Source organism: Zalophus californianus, chromosome 10, assembly GCF_009762305.2.
Source record: "Zalophus californianus isolate mZalCal1 chromosome 10, mZalCal1.pri.v2, whole genome shotgun sequence".
NCBI lineage: Eukaryota > Metazoa > Chordata > Mammalia > Carnivora > Otariidae > Zalophus > Zalophus californianus.
In genome coordinates this window covers 65,559,734-65,576,291 of record NC_045604.1, presented here as the reverse complement: position 1 = coordinate 65,576,291, position 16,558 = coordinate 65,559,734, and the positions used below count along the sequence as shown (strand labels likewise).

The window sequence follows — 16,558 nt, the reverse complement described above, 5'->3', positions numbered from 1 at the left end:
CCCGGATGGTCCGTCTCTCTCCTCGTCCGTCCACTCACAGTCCCCGGGCGGCTCCCCCGGACGGAAACGGAAGTGAGGGAAATGGCAAGAAGAAGAGACCGTTCGCATGCGCAGTTTGGTGTTTAGTACTACCCGGCCTAGTCGGCTGGTAGGAGGATGTTACACGTGGAGTTCTCTGTACGGAGCTCGCTGACGCTCTCCGGCGACGCTGGGACAGACCTTAGAAGCTGAAGATGTCGGTCCCGGTGGCGGGGCTCCCGCCGCGGCTAGCGCTCTCAGCCTTTGCCGGCGCTGGTCGCTTTTGCGTATTGGGTTCGGGAGCGGCGAGGTGGAGGGGCGTCCGCGCCGGGCACCGCCGAGGTTTGTCTGATCTCCACCTGCAGCTGGTGCCTAGTCAGGGTTTCAGAGACTCGCCCTCTTGGTTGCCCAAGTACCGCTCAGAGCCCAAGAGTTACGTAACCAGTCCGAAACTGGCCACGACCTTGGTGCAGATTCTGAAGAAAGAACGGAAAAACCCTGATCAGCTCTTCCTGGAGTGCAATCCAGGTGAGTCCGCCGGGGACTGCCTTTCCTTGGACGTTCATCGCTCGTGCGGACTTCCCTCGACCGCCCCTGGGGGGCCGTTTAAGACATGGCCCCAAGAAGCAACTTGGATGGTCGGTCTCAATCATGACCTTTAGCAGTTTGCACGTCATACAGCATTTGATAAAACATGCTCCTAGATTTTACTTTCTCCTCAAAATACTTGCAAGCTCCCCCCCGCCAAAAAAAACCTTTTATCTTTTACATATGCCTTCTAGAGACCATAGCAGGATACCTAGAACATAAGACTTATAGACTTTCTGAAAAATACTTTTTTTTTTTGGTAAAGATTTTTTTTAATTTTTTAATTAAGCTCTGTATCCAACGCGGGGCTTGAACTTACGACCCGGAGATCAAGAGTCGCATGCTCCACCGAGTGAGCCATCCAGGTGCCCCTGAAAAAATACTTTTTTAAAGGAGCACTGCCTGTCATGAGTCAGTTCTGTTTGGGTTTGACAGTATCTTTTCCTGGTTAAAGTATTTGGGTAGTCCATGAATAAGTGGAATGCTAAAGGCAACTTTGTTTTTCCTGAGACATAGTAAAACATTATGATCAAGAGCTCAGGCTTTGGCTTTGAATGGATTCAAAGCCAAGCAGCACCACTTACCAGTTGTGATATTGGAGTCAAATGATTTTATCCAATTCCCAGTTTTCCTATGTGTAAATGAGGACTGTAATCTACCTTGGGGATGTTGTGAGGATCAAAATTAGATAATAAATGTGAAACATCTACTCTAGTCGATATTGAGAGAAGTTGTTTTGCAAATAAACTTTTCCTTCTGTTAACACTAGGTCCTGGAATCCTGACTCAAGCATTACTTGAAAGCAAGGCCAAAGTGATTGCCCTTGAAAGTAACAGAACTTTTCTTCCACATTTGGAGGTATACTTTTAGTTTCTGAAACTAATTTATTGTTCAGAGAGCTATCTTTGAGTCTTTAGGGAAGTGAAATTGAAGTACACAATTTATACAGAATCACTTTGGAGGGCCTTGCTTGCTGTTACAATAACAATATATTGTTATCCCCCATGACTAGAGCATAGGAGGTATCAATGCTTGTTGAATGACTGAAAGACTGGAGTTCTCAGACTTATTCTCTGATTCTAGCTCTGCTGCAGACTAGTTGGGTGACTTTGAACCGTGTGTAACTGGCATCTCGAGGCTTGTTTCCTTATCTCTAGTAGGGTATCCTGTGCCTCTGCTTTCTGTGAACTTAGAATCTAGGTTAACAGGACTATGTTAACTCTGGATTTGGGGTTTCAGAGGCAAGATAGGTTTGGTATAGTCAGATACAATTGCAGGTAGTGAAAGCATTATCCAAATGGGTTTTTCAGTGAATTCTGCTGCTTGTCTGGCAGACAGGTTTATGTAACAGTGAAGTGGAAATTCCTTGTCTCACCGCCAGCCTCTTTCCTTCTCTTTCCCCTCCCTTCTGAGTCTCTAGATTCAGTTTAGGAAATTTATACTTCTCTGAGCCAAATTCCTGAAACCATGTATAATGGTATTATTTAAAAGTGCAGGACAACAGGGACGCCTGGGTGGCTCAGTTGTTAAGCGTCTGCCTTCGGCTCAGGTCATGATCCCAGGATCCTGGGATCGAGCCCTGCATCGGGCTCTCCGCTCCACGGGAAGCCTGCTTCTCCCTCTCCCACTCTCCCTGCTCATGTTCCCTCTCTCACTGTGTCTGTCTCTGTCAAATAAATAAATAAAATCTTTAAAAAAAAAAGTGCAGGACAACAAAAAATTACAAAAATGTCCACTAAATCCAGTTGTTTATTTTTTAAATAAAACTATGCATGTTAGGTGGTGGTTATCCTACAACTGACAGCTTTGAAAAGAATTCAAGGGTTTTTTTTGTTTTGCTTTTTAAGATTTTATTCATTTGAGAGAGAGAGCACAAACAGGGAGAGAGAGAAGCAGAGCCCAGCAGGGACCCGGATGCACGACTCAATCCCAGGACCCTGAGGTCATGGCCTGAGCCTAAGGCAGGTGCTTAACCGCCTGAGCCACCCAGGCGCCCCGAGAATTGAAGGTTTTAGCCAGGTTATTTAATTGATGCTGAATCTGCTGGAATCCCAAAAAACATGAAGAGAAAAGAACACAAAATTGTTGAAAGATCATGGAGTGTGATTTAGTCACCATAACCATCTAATTTCAGTTTCACCGTAGGAATTGGAAACAAGATAGCTTTTATTTTGATCTTTTAAAAAAAGGATTACTTTTTTTTTTTTTTGAGAGGGAGGAGGAGAGAAAGAGCATCTTCACCAGGCTCCACGCCTAGCTTGTAGCCTGACCCAGGGCTCGATCTCAGGACTCTGAGATCATGACCTGAGCTGAAATCAAGAGTTGGACACTCAACTGACTAAGCCACGCAAGTGCCCCAAGGCCTACTTTTGAAGGTTAATCTGCATGTTCACAAAACAATTGAAAACATTAAAATATCTATTGAGTTTCTTATCCAATAACACAGTAGTTGCTTTTTTGTAAGATCAAGATACATGATAATTTGAAATCCATGATTCCATGAAAAATGGAGTGTTAGGGGCTAGAAAGTTCACGACACGCAGAACTTTCCTGTAAGAAATATAGGAATATTCATCGTAAATGTTTCTGACACTACAGTGTAAACACAAAATCCATCTCTGATCAAATCCAATCTTTGGTTAGAACTAAGTTTGTGTTCCAGTTCTAACTCCCCATCCCCACTCCCCTCAGCACTAACTTGAGCTCAGCCCTCAGTAGGTATTTACTCTTATTAATCATCATTATGACAGAGGGGAAAGCCATTCAAATAAGATTTTATGTGAATTCATCTATTTGCCAGAATAAAAGAGAAGTAACCATTTAAATAGAAGTTTTGTGGGCACCTGGGTGGCTCAGTCAGTTAAGTGTCCAACTCTTGGTTTCGGCTCAGATCATGATCTCAGGGTCATGGGATCAAGCCCTGAGTAGGGCTCCTCGCTCATCAGGGAGTCGGCTTGAAGATTCTCTCTCTCCATTTGCCCCCCCCCCCTGCTTGTGTGCATGTTTGCACACGCACTCTCTCTCTCTAAATAAATCTTAAAAAAAAAAAAGAAAGAAAATAATTAGAAGTTTTACGGTGGCCCTAAACCACAGCTTTAAAGTGGTACTCTCAGCAGACAATGCTTCTAGCCACCCAGAGTTTGCTCCTAAAAACTGAAAAGATTTTCAAGGATGATGCTTGACTCAGAATTTTTGTCTAACGTTAGAACTCCCACCCTCTCAAATAAAATTCCTGGGACTCCACATTAACAGTGTTTCAAGCAGGAACAGTTAGTTTGCCTATCTGGATGTGCTAGAGGTACAGTTTTTAAATTGTGTTCTATAATAATAAATCATGATATATTCCTTTTGAAAATGAGAACTACTGTTGCAGAAAGAGCTATACATGTTCAGTTGAAGAGCTCTCAGCTTTTGTGGCAAGTGGTGTGGTATTTCAGCAGAGATAGAAGTCTTTTCAAGTCACGCTGAATGTCAGCCCTAGCTATCACTACCTTTAAGACCCTTGGGCAATTAATTTAATGTTTGACTTTTCTCATATGTAAAATAGAGACATTAATGCCCCACTTGTAAAGGATCTTGTTGCAATTTGTTTTTATTTTAAGGATTTTATTTATTTTAGAGAGAGAGCAAGGGTGGTGGGGGAGGGGCAGAAGGAGAGAGAGAATCACAAGCAGACTCCCTGCTGAGCGTGGAGCCCAATGTGGGGCTCAATCTGATGACCCTGAGATCATGACCTGAGCCATAATCAAGAGTTGGTTGCTTAACCAACTGTGCCACCCAGGTGCCCCTCTTGTTGCAATTTAAATACGATGAAATGTGCTTCCTGTTTTTGAATCCTAAATGAAATCAAGTTTTTAAATGTGATTTCACTATTATTGTAGAACTAAATTATTCTGGAGTTCTGGCTGTTGTATCATTATTACCATTATTGCATGGTACGTGACAGATGCAAAAACAAAAACGTACTTTCAAAATACTAGTGGAACCAAATCTTAATGTATACATTCCTATCAAACCAAAATTTAATAGTTTTTCTTAGTTACAAAGATTAAAATATAACTCTTGAGTAACTTCTGAGGTTATTTTATTGCTATACATACAGAACACTTTGTAAGAATTTCAAGATAATTGGTTTTTAAGATAAGCATCAAATAAGTGTTCTTTTTCTCTGTCATAACACCACAGTCTGATTTTCTTCTTTACATATTTGGCTTATTCTCAGCTTTTTGTGAGACTGGAGTTACTCCATCCTCAGGCCTAGTCTTCTGTGCTTCTCCCTAGGGGGTCTCATCCGTACCCCTGGCTTTAATAACCTTCAACAAGCAAAATTCTCACCAATTTATATCTTTGGCCTGGACCGCTCCACTGACCTCCCTATTCAGGTCTACAACTTCCTACCTGGTGTCTCCACGTGGTTCACCTAATAGACATCTCAAACTTAACAGGACCAAAAGTGTATGATTTCTACCCTAGTCTATTCCTTCCCTAGTCTTTTTCAAGGGTCCCCACGAAAATGATCATTAGAATTTACTAGATTTATAAATAAAATAATATTTATAGGTTGAAATAAAAACTTATGAAAAATTAGGGTTTTTATTTTGTAACTTTAAATTGCAAATTCTTGAAACCTTGATATATACCAATAGAATTTTCTGTGCGTGAGAATCTCAAAATGTATATCAAGTCCCTTGACCTCTTCTGTTTGGTTTTTTTTTTGTAACTTCTAATGAAGTTTATGGAGTCTGTAGCTACGCCTTCCTCTCACTGCTAAGGTGTCCCGTGCTACAACAGAGCCAGCACATCAGGGCAGTGAAAAGACGGAAGTATATCGGACCTCTTCTGGCAGACAAGGAGCTTTCCTTCCGTAGTTGCTTCTGTCTTTAGAAAATGTAAATGAAAAATCAAGGGGAAAATAGAAAGTGACGTACACGATAACTGTAGCCAAGTTCATTTGGTGAAGGGCTAATTAGACTCTTCTAGTAAGAACAGGACTGTCTGCCTTTCCCTTTAATATTTTTATCGTTTTTCTCTGAAGCATCTGGCCATGACCAGCAGACAGTTGCCGCTCTGTACCCGGGCCCAGGTGCGGTCTCCAGGCGGCCGCCACTAAGCAGTCAGATAGTGTGAGGACACTTTGAACAGCTGAAACCATTGAGTTAAAGTAGAGAAAGTGAATGGATAAGTGAGAATTTGTTGAAGGTTTTTTGGTTTGGGGGCTTTTTCTTAGTAATACTGTAGTTTCATTGCTTTTCAGGCATTAATTACTCTTAACTTAAATTTTAGGTAAATTTTTTGAAGTAGATCTTTGGGTACAAAGTCTCCCTAACACTGACAGTTTTAACATGTTATCTCTGTCTCTCTTCAGTCCCTGCGCAAAAAGGTGAATGGAAAACTAGAAGTGGTCTACTGTGACTTCTTTAAAATGGATCCTAGAAATTTTGGAATAGTAAAACCTCCCATTATGATTTCAGAAACGCTTTTTCGGCATCTGGGAATAGAAGCGGTTCCTTGGTCAGAAGGTAATTTTTGTCATTCACTGCAGCAAATAGCTTCTGATTTGCCAGCTTTCTCTAGCAGGACACCTTGTCTGCTGAAGAGATCCGCATCCTGTCTAGATGAGAGTTTGTGGGCGGGACTGTGGCTTTCTCCTCACATAGACAGAATCCGAGCAGCTCCACGGAGGCCAAGCGCCCTTCGAGGAAAGATGCCAAGGCTTCGTTTTAATTGACTTAATGCAGGTTGTTAACTTAGTTTGACTCAATAAAATATGATCTTAGGAAAAAATTTTAACAACTTATTCGAATATTTTTGCTTGTATTCCTAACAGATACCCCATTAAGAGTAGTTGGAATCTTCCCAGCAAAAAATGAGAAAAAGATACTTTGGAAGCTTTTATATGACCTATATTCTTCTACTTCCGTATATAGTTATGGGCGAGTGGAACTAAATATGTTTATTACTGAAAGGGAATACGAGGTAGGTTATTAACAGGTACCTGATTAGTGTTTGTTTTGCAAGAGTTTTGTGATCTTTCTCTGCATGGTCTTAATCTGTTTGACTTTAATTTGAGCTCATGACATTGAGGGTATTAAGATGGTTTTTAAATTTCTGTAGAGTAATCTTTAGATTCAATTTTTTTTTAAGGTTTTTTTTTTTTGTGGTTAAATATCCATGTGACAGGGACGCCTGGGTGGCTCAGTCGTTAAGTGTCTGCCTTCGGCTCAGGTCATGATCCCAGGGTCCTGGGATCGGGTCCCACATTGGGCTCCTTGCTCAGTGAGGAACCTGCTTCTCGCTCTCCCTCTACTGCCCCCCCTGCTTGTGCTCTCTCTCTCTCTCTCTCTGACAAATAAATAAAAAACTTTAAAAAATAAATATCCATGTGACATATTTACCATTTTAACTGTTTCTCAGTGTTCAGTTCAGTGGCATTAAGTATATTCACATTGTGGTACAACTGTTAACCACCATCTATCTCTTCTCAGCACATTTTTATCATTCCATACGAAGTAAGCATTACTTCCCATCTTCCCCTTCCCCTGAGCCTCTGGTAAACATTGTCCTACTTTCTGTCTCAGTGAATTTGACTATTCTAAGTACTTCATCATAGGTGGAATCATAGAATATTGCACTTTGTGTTTGACTGAGTTCACTTAGCATAATACCTTTATGGTTCATCCAAATCGTAGCATGTGTCAGAATTCCATTTTCTTTTAAGGCTGAAAAATATACATTGTATGCATATATATATGTATATATTTTATACACAAACACATAGATATATACCCCCACCACCTTTTCTTTATCCATTCATCTATCAACAGACATTTGAGTTGCTTCCACTTTTCATTGCTGTGAATGATGCTGCCGTGAGCTTTGGTGTGCAAATATCTTTTCCAGTCCGGCTTTTAGTACCTTTGGCTGTATACCCAGAAGTGGAATTGCTGGATCATATGGCAATACTATTTTTTTTTAAGATTTTATTTATTTATTTGAGAAAGGGGGAGAGAGAGAGAGAGAGAGAGCACAAGCAGGGAGCAAGGGGGAGAGCGAATCTTTTAAATTTTAAAGTTAAAAAAAATTATTTATTTGAGAGAGAGGGAGCACAGAGCAAGAGGGAGAAGCAGAACCCTGCTGAGAGGGAGCCCAACTTGGGGCTCAGTCACAGGACCCTGAAATCATGACCTGAGCTGAAAGTAGATGCTTAACCCCATAAGCCACCCAGGCACCCCAATACTATTTTTAATTTTTTTCAAGGACCCACCCTACTGTTTTCCGTAGTGTCTGTACCATTTTATATTCCCACCAGCAATGCACAAGAGTTCCAATTTCTCCATGTTCTCTCCAACATCATTTTGTCATACACATGAGGATCTGTTTCTGGGCTCTCTCTTTTATTATTAGGCTATTCAGTGTCTCTTGCAATTCCATATGAATTTTAGGATGGGTTTTTCTAGTTCTGTGACAAAACATCGTTGGGATTTTGGTATGGATTGTGTTGACTCTGTAGATCACTTTGGGTAATATTGACATCTTAACATTGGTCAGTCTTCCAATCTGTGAACGCTGGTTGTTTTTTCCATTTGTTTTTAATTTTTCGTCAGTGTTTTGTAGTTTTCAGTGTACAAGTCTTTCTCCTCCTTGGTTAAATTGATTCCTAAGTATTTTACTCTTTTGGATGCTATTTTAAATGGAGTTGTTTCCTTAATTTTGCTTTTCAGATTATTCATTATTAGTATATAGAAATGTGATTGACTTTTGTGTGTTGATTTTTATATCCTTCAACTTTGCTGAATTCATGTATTAGTTCTAATAGGAATATTTGGGGTTTTTAGACTCTACTCTCTGACATTTTAGTTCTTTATAGTGTCTTGAGAGTGATGTTTCTTTTCTGCTCAGAATGCTTCACATTATTAATCTTCTAATCCATTGTAACACGAGATGCTTACTTGTATGTAAGAGTTATGGGTTAGCATAGTGGAGCAAGAAATGAAAGCGTGGTTTACTCACCAAGACTCAGTACAGACATAGTGGCTATCCATGGAAAGCGTAGGGACTCAGAACCTTGAGGCTGTACATACATTATATCATGAAAGGGTGAAAGAAGAGAAACAGGAAATGCTTCGTCAGGTTTTTTCTTGCTACTGGGGAAATGTTCTAGTGCTTCTTTTACCATGGACCTTTTCATGTGTGGTTTCCTTTGCGTAGTGCTCTCATTCACTGAGGAAACTGCTCATCCTTCAAGTGTCAGCCTGAACAATTCTTGACTCAAAATTTATTAGTCCACCTGACACATACTTCTAACACACACTTGTCCTTCTCCAAAGTAATTATACATTTTTTTTAAAAGATTTTATTTATTTGAGAGAGAGAGAATGAGAGATAGAGAGCACGAGAGGGAAGAGGGTCAGAGGGAGAAGCAGACTCCCCGCCAAGCAGGGAGCCCGATGTGGGACCCGATCCCGGGACTCCAGGACCATGACCTGAGCCGAAGGCAGTGGCTCAACCAACTGAGCCACCCAGGCGCCCCAGTAATTATACATTTTTGTTTCATTTTTTTCTTTAATGAGATTTTGCCCTAATAGGGTTTTGGCTAAAGGAAATCAATCTCACATATATTATGTTTTAAGTGTACAGGACAATATATTTCAATATGAAAGTTTAAAAAGATTTCTCTTCTTTGAAATGATTACGGATAAGATTTTGCGATTCTAATTTTTTTTTAATTTCTAAATACTATTAAGATATTACTTTTAAGATTCAGAACTTTATTTCAATTGTTTATAGTTATATAAACATATAACTTTTATTTTCCTTTTACTAGAAACTGGTGGCAAGTCCCAAAAATCCACACTTGTATCAAGCGTTAAGTGTGCTCTGGCAAGTAGCTTGTAAGATTAAGCTTCTGCATGTGGTGAGTAAAATCGTTCTAATTGCAACAGAGAACTTCATTTTTATTTTTTTATTATTTATTTTTTAAAATTTTATTTAAATTCAGTTAATTAAGTTATAGTGTATTATTAGTGGCAGAGGTAGAGTTCAGTGATTCATCGGTTGTATGAAACACCCAGTGCTCATTACACGTCCTCCTTCATGCCCATCACCAGTTACCCTGTCCCGCCAGCGTCTGAACTTCATTGTTTTTAAAGAGGCTACATTTTTGTGACCAGTAAATGGAGAAAAATGAAAATTTAATTTATTATTTTTCCCAGCTGTTGAAGATAATAGAGCAAGGTAACTTTGTGCTTATGTTTTTGTCACAAATGTTTATATTTTTCTCTGATTATAAAAATAATGTATACTCATTATAAAAATGTGAGACATAAGAAAGAAAAAAGAAAAGGGGCACCTGGGTGGCTCAGTCATTAAGCGGCTGCCTTCAGCTCAGGTCATGGTCCCAGGGTCCTGGGATCGAGTCCTGCATCGGGCTCCCTGCTCGGCGGGGAGCCTGCTTCTTCCTCTCCCTCTGCCTGCCTCTCTGCCTACTTGTGCTATCTCTTTGTCAAATAAATAAATAAAGTCTTTAAAAAAAAGAAAAAAGAAAAGAATTTTAAAAACTCCCATCACTACAGTTCCACCACCCAGAGGTCACTATCAACATTTGTGACCTATTTGTAGTCTTTTATTTTTCCAGTATTTTGTGCTTTTTCCTTTAAATAGTAGAGATTATATTTTTTTGTATCTTATTTTTTTCACTTAATAGCTGATAGTGATGTTTTTTTCTCTCATCACTAGACATTTTTCTTGTATTTAATGGTCAGTTAAAACCTCACTATAGAGCATTCCCCTTTCTAGTTCATTTCCTTAGGCAAGATTAGAGTCATCTAATAGAAATACAATGTGAGCCACACATGTAGTTTTACATGTAACACTACATTTAGTAGCAACACTTACAAAAAAGTAAAAAACAGGTAAAACTAATGTTAATATATTTTATTTAACCTCGACTCAAAAATATTATCACGTCAGTATGTAATCAGTATTTTACAGTTAGTTATTACATAATTTGGATTATTTTTTTACATACAGGGCCTTTGAAGTCCAGTGTGTATTTTACACTTAACAACACATCTCGGTTCAGACTAGATACATTTCAGGTGTCAATAGCCACATATGACTAGTGGCCACTGTATTCATAGCAAAGGGCCAAAGTGAAGGAAAAACTGGTAAACACTATTTCTTTCATACAGTAATTTGGCCTTTCTCTTTTTTGTTGGATGTATGTTTACGTATGTGATGGACCCTTGTTCTTTTTTAAATGGGCCGTGTGTATCTCCATGTAGTCCCTTCAGTGTTGTTGTCCAGGAGCACATTAAGCCCCTCAGTGTGCATACTTAGTTGTTAGAACGTTACCCATTTGATTTTAGCTTTTGTTCCAGTTCTGTGTTTTTTTCCTCCAATGCATGAGGTTCTTAGACTGGCTCTCCGTTCCTTGTCTTTAGTGTAGTATCTGTCATGCTTTTATTGTTTTTCTGTATTCCCAGAAATCTTTTCACATTGGTGTTCACAGCACTGACGCTGACATTGGTATTGCAGTTCTTGGTGTCCCTAAGTCCTTTCTTACCTCAGTGATCTCGCATTCTGTTGGCTTTTTATCTGGGCCTCCTCTCCTCATGGCTGTCAGCTAGTTTCTTCATAAAGGCCTCCCGGGCACTTTAGCTTTCTGAAGAGTCTTCTCTTTTTTTGTTCTGCAGTATTTATTTTCAAAGGCCTTGTGTTGACTTTTGCCATTCATTAATGTCAGTGTTGATCTGATGGGCCCTAACCTGACTGTGACTTAATATGGAAATCTTAGCTGTTAAACCAGCTTAAGGACCTATTTGCATTAATTATATTAAGGATGATACTCTATCTAAATAAGTAAGAGAATTAGCAATGTCAGGATAGACCTTTGATTCTCCTCTTTAAAAAAAAAACAAGGTGAAAGAGGGAAGTTTATGATTTAACTATCCCATGTTTTTCTTAAGTCCAATTAGAATGGTGACTTGGATTTAATTCATTCTGTTATTTAAAGGCAGTAATAATTTGGGGCACTTTGACTAAAGAGAACTAAAAGAAATGTTTCTGGTTTTGTTTACCTTCCCTCAAGGAGCCTTGGTCCTCATTTGGTGTATACGGCCAAAGTGGGAGACAGGAAAAGCTGAAGAATAAGGTCAGAATGAATGCCCTTCTCTTTTTCTTTCCAAATGGAACAGCCTGTTTTCTTTAAGATTATCTGGAATTCTGTATTTATTTAAATGTTTAATTTTGGAATATTTGGAAATGTTCTTTAAACATATCTTACTGCTTTTAATAAATTAAAATTATTTTGGAAGAGAGTTGTAATTTTCAGCTGATTATACGGTGGATATTAGTTAGTGTAGTAATAGGCTTAAACAGAATTTGACTTCCATCTCTATCTCTTGCAATGAAGAAACATCCCAAATTTGGAAAATACAGTCATCTTAGTGTTCATCTAATTTGATAAACTAAAGACACGATTTTAAAAGTCGGAAACTGGGGCGGCTGGGTGGCTCAGTTGGTTACGTGACTGCCTTTGGCTCAGGTCATGATCCTGGAGTCCCGGGATCGAGTCCCACGTTGGGCTCCCTGCTCAGCAGGGAGTCTGCTTCTCCCGCTGACCCTCCCCCCTCTCATGTGCTCTCTCTCTCTTATTCTCGCTCTCTCAAATAAATAAAATCGTTAAAAAAAAAATCTTTAAAAGTCGGAAATCTGTTGTGTTACTATTTATAATGATTGAGTTCATCAACAGGTATGTCTTACTTCTTACCCAGAGGGTGGGGCTTTTGTTTGTTTTTTCCCGTTTTTATAGAACCAAAGTGATGATGTTATAAAGTGATCTTCCATTTACTTTATATTAGGGGGACTTGTGGCAAAATTGGAAAAAAGTAGCTGAATTTTTAAAAACAATCCAAAGTTTGACTTCAGGATGAAATGCTAATGATGTGGATCAGTTCAGCCTGAAGGTCCCATTTACCTACTTACTTTGGGTTTTTTCTCACTCTTGCCACTAAAAGAAAAAAAGAAAATGATCAATTTAGAAACGGCCTGACTTTTCTTCAATCATCATTGTGATGATTGAGATTTTAGCTCTGTATCACTCTTCATAAGCATATTTTTGTAGCCTCACAAAATAGAATCAGATTAATTTATTTTATCTTGAGACCATTGGGAACTTACCCAAATGTCCCCAAAGTGAATAGTCCTGTATATAAGACACTATCATTTTTTCAAATGAGCAAAAGCTAAAAAATGTTTCTTTGGCCAACTTAAATATATAAACTTTAGGGATGAAAAGGAGATAACCAGATGTCATGTTTCATGAGAGAATTGTATTCAAATATTCCACCTGTATCTCTGATATTAGCATGTCTGTAATTGCTACAGAGGCACATTGAGACATTTGACAGTTTTTTAGAGCACATTATTCTGATTTCCATCCAAGTTGTTTGATATTTTCCTCTTTTTGGAAGCCATATTTTTATCACTGGAACTTTTTTTCTAAGCTACAAATAGCCATCCAGTAACAGCAGGAAAGTTTTTTCTTCCCTATTTATCAAGTAAGTCTGTATCTGTAACTACAAAACTATCTACCAGTTTCCTTTTTTGTTTTTAATTTATTTTTAAGTAACCAGGGTTACCCAACCTGGGGCTTGAACTTACAACCTGGAAGAATTGCATGCTCTACCAACTGAGCCAGCCAGGTACCCCCTACCAGCTTCCTTTTTTAAAGTCACTTTCAAAAGTCTTATTAACAACAATATATAACACTTTGAGTTATGAGGTTATCTCCCGCTCTAATTAATAATTACTAGGGGCGCCTGGGTGGCTCAGTTGGCTAAGCGACTGCCTTCGGCTCAGGTCATGATCCTGGAGTCCTGGGATTGAATCCCATATCGGGCTCCCTGCTCAGCGGGGAGTCTGCTTCTCCCTCTGACCCTCTTCCCTCTTGTGCTCTCTGTCTCTCATTCTCTCTCTCTCACATAAAATCTTTAAAAAAAAATAATTACTAGATGTTTTTTGAATTTCATTGCCTCCTTTTTTTTTGACTAATTCCTTCAACTGCAGGCATCCAAAACTAGAAACTAGAATTGATTGAAAGTTTCTTTCTCAGGCCATAGGTCTTCCACAAAGAGTATATATACTCAAAAGTGTATATTTTTGTGTATGTACATATATGTGTATATGTGTGTATATATAGTTAGATAAGTAAATAAGGGATCACTACCTAATATATGAGATTTCCAAAGGACTTAAACATAAGGCCTCTGTGCTTCCCAAGGGAAAATTTCAGAGGAAAAAAATCTTAACCTTACATTAAGGCATGTACTTTAAAAAAAAATCCGAATATTGTGTACTAGAGTGGATTGGCCAACTTTTTCAGTAAAGGGCCAAGCAGCACGTGTTTTATGCTTTGCAGACCGCATAATAGTCTCTCCTAGTCTTTGTTTTTGCTTGCTTTCTTTATTTTTTAAACAGTCCTTTACAAAGGTAAAAACCATTTTTAGATCCAGACTATACAAAAACAAGCAGGCTGTGGACCATAGTTTGTAACCCCATATTTTTTTAAATATCCAAGGGAAAATTATAAGTCAATAATGCTTTTTTATCCTTAGGATCTGGTGTTGTGTCTCAAATATAGAAGAAACTTAGTACATGTTAGTGTCCTGTTTAGGATTTGATTTTACCCTGCTTCAAAGTTAATAAGCTGTTACTCTTTCATGGATACTGCCCAAAGATAGACTCCTGGGTCAGAAGAAGGATTTTATCTGCCCCCACGTCCCATAGGGTAATGTGATGTTCCTCAGTTGACGGTGTATATGTTGGGGCTTGCACTGCAGCTTAGAAACATAGAGCTGGGGTAATCCACTCCTTTAATAACAAACACGAAGCGAGCTCCTCTTTGTCCTGGAGAGAGCCATTATCTCATCCCTCAAGGCAGGTGGCTTGCTGCAGACAACCCTGAGGAACTGCCCAGGTAAAGAGTGGTTAGGGCCTTGCGTTCTTGGCACACCCAGCAAGAACGTACAGGACCCCACGGGATGTGTGGTGCTTGCCCTTCCAAGAGCTAGCTTGAATGAGTAAGCAAACTCTGTCTTGCTCTGGCAGCATTTTATGACTAACACAATTTATTCTTTTTCTCTCTCCAGAAACCATTAGAACAAATAAATAAACAAGTAGGACAAAACATGTGTTTAATTCAACTGACTCCTCTTCCGAATTTATTTACAGAAAATTTAACATCTGTTAACTATGATGTATTTTTTCACATGTTAAAGCAGTGTTTTATGAAGCGTCATTTCAAGCTAATGGACCATTTACAGTAAGTAAGAAGAATAAAAGCAAGTATAAAAGTGGCAATTTAATGTGAGAATTATGCTTTTATGTTAGCGGTCCATTTTCTGGATCTTGTATATCTTGATTAACAAGAGTTAGGTACCATGTTTTCACTCATCTCTTTCTTCACAACACTTCCTTCCCCAGTGCACATTTTGAGAAAAATAAAATTCAATTTTCCACATAGTCTCCTGAGCTTAATTTTTTTTTTCATTTGAAAAAAACAACTAGGGAAGCCCACCAGTAGTTCCTCTTTGTCAGAGTATATGTCCAGGATTGACTTACGTGGAGAACTAGCTGCTTGCCAGTGACCGGGATGGGAGCAGCATCAGTGGTGGCAAACCCACCACCTACCTTTTCTCACTGTTTATCCCCTGTGGTTTTATTTCCTAGCCCAAGGAGGCATGGATTATTCTACCACCCTAGTCCTCCTGTCCTGGACCAGATTTTAAGTTTTTACCTAAAGCTTTATAAAAATTATAGCTGTTACTGCATCCTTGGTATCTACATAACTTTTCCATGAGGATGATGGGTACAGTTCTGTAAGTTATGCATGACCTCTTGGAATCAGCAGCCCATGGTCATTCAGAGTCCTGTCAGAATGGGTGAAACTCTGAATGAGCTGTTGAATGAACAGCTGAAACTTCAGAAATGATAGTAAAAGCTATACATTATATGCAAACTCTAAAACCAAATAAGATTAATTATATATCCATAAGTTAAGCATTTTAAATTGGGCATAGAAGCCATCTCTACCAATATTTACTGCAGTTATAAAAGGAATTAAGCAGATTTACTTTGTGTTTCTTTTGTAGGTTATTGAGTCCAGTTAATGCAACAGCTATATTGAAGCAAATAGAGAAACATGGAGACATGAAAATAACAGATCTTTACCCTCAAGACTTTAAACAGCTTTTTGAAACTATAGAGTGTTCCAAAGAATCCTGTAGGTGGCTATTTGATGATTGCATGGAAGAGATGATCATGTAGGGAACTTGACTGGCCCACATTAGCTGGAGCCATTGATTTATTTGGAAATTATGACACAAATGGAAGAGAACTAAGTTTGAAAAGCTTCCAGCCTTTCAACAGAAGATAACTGTTCTTGTTTTGCAGCTGGGGCAGGTAACTTCTTCTGAAGGTGATACCTTTAGTAAACTGGATAAAACCATGGCTGCTAGTTTATTCACAAAAAATAAAATGAAAACTTAGTTAATTGTGGATTTGATCAGATTGCATTTGTTTTGTTTTAAATTCCTATCTTCTGTAGACATACTGGTAGTTGTAGGGTATTGCCAGATGAAATTTAATTTTAAAAATCCCTTTGGCCCTGCGTGTCTGGCTGGCTCAGTCAGTAGAGTGTGTGACTTGATCTCAGGGTTGTGAGTTTAAGCCCCATGTTGGGGGTAGAGCTTACTTAAAAAAAATCCCTTTGGCCAAATACCTTACATTGTATTAACTTAAATATTCCATTTTCACTGTTGATTTTTGCTTCCTCCTGGAGGGCAAAAGAGTTTGTACATTATTAAGCTTAGAAAGTAAAGTAAAATGATTTAAATGGTTTGTTTTAGTTTTTCAGATTGTTGAATTATATTATCAAGTACTGTACAATGAA

The 16,558-nt window shown here is 38.7% G+C and overlaps 1 protein-coding gene across 3 annotated transcripts; it reads left to right on the top strand.

Moving 5' to 3' along the window:
* The first annotated feature begins 96 nt into the window (after positions 1-96).
* TFB2M (transcription factor B2, mitochondrial) lies at positions 97-16,164 on the top strand. Of its 3 annotated transcripts, XM_027610793.2 has the most exons (8): positions 97-546; positions 1,376-1,464; positions 5,972-6,125; positions 6,434-6,582; positions 9,431-9,520; positions 11,696-11,758; positions 14,757-14,929; positions 15,759-16,164. In XM_027610793.2, exons 1-8 carry the CDS (start codon positions 234-236, stop codon positions 15,931-15,933), a joined length of 1,206 nt encoding a protein of 401 aa, XP_027466594.1. In that variant the 5' UTR covers positions 97-233; the 3' UTR covers positions 15,934-16,164. The 3 variants fall into 3 exon arrangements, with proteins under 3 accessions (XP_027466594.1, XP_027466596.1, XP_027466595.1); XM_027610795.2 differs by lacking the exon at positions 9,431-9,520; XM_027610794.2 differs by lacking the exon at positions 11,696-11,758.
* The last annotated feature ends 394 nt before the right edge of the window (positions 16,165-16,558 follow it).

What these genes read in the sequence shown, in the direction of transcription:
- TFB2M (XM_027610793.2), top strand. Translation starts at nt 234, where the DNA reads ATGTCGGTCCCGGTGGCGGGGCTCCCGCCGCGGCTAGCGCTCTCAGCC. An exon ending in AGATTAAGCTTCTGCATGTG is followed by an intron (nt 9,521 to 11,695) that starts GTGAGTAAAATC and finishes CCTTCCCTCAAG; the next exon opens with GAGCCTTGGTCCTCATTTGG. An exon ending in AGGAAAAGCTGAAGAATAAG is followed by an intron (nt 11,759 to 14,756) that starts GTCAGAATGAAT and finishes TTCTCTCTCCAG; the next exon opens with AAACCATTAGAACAAATAAA.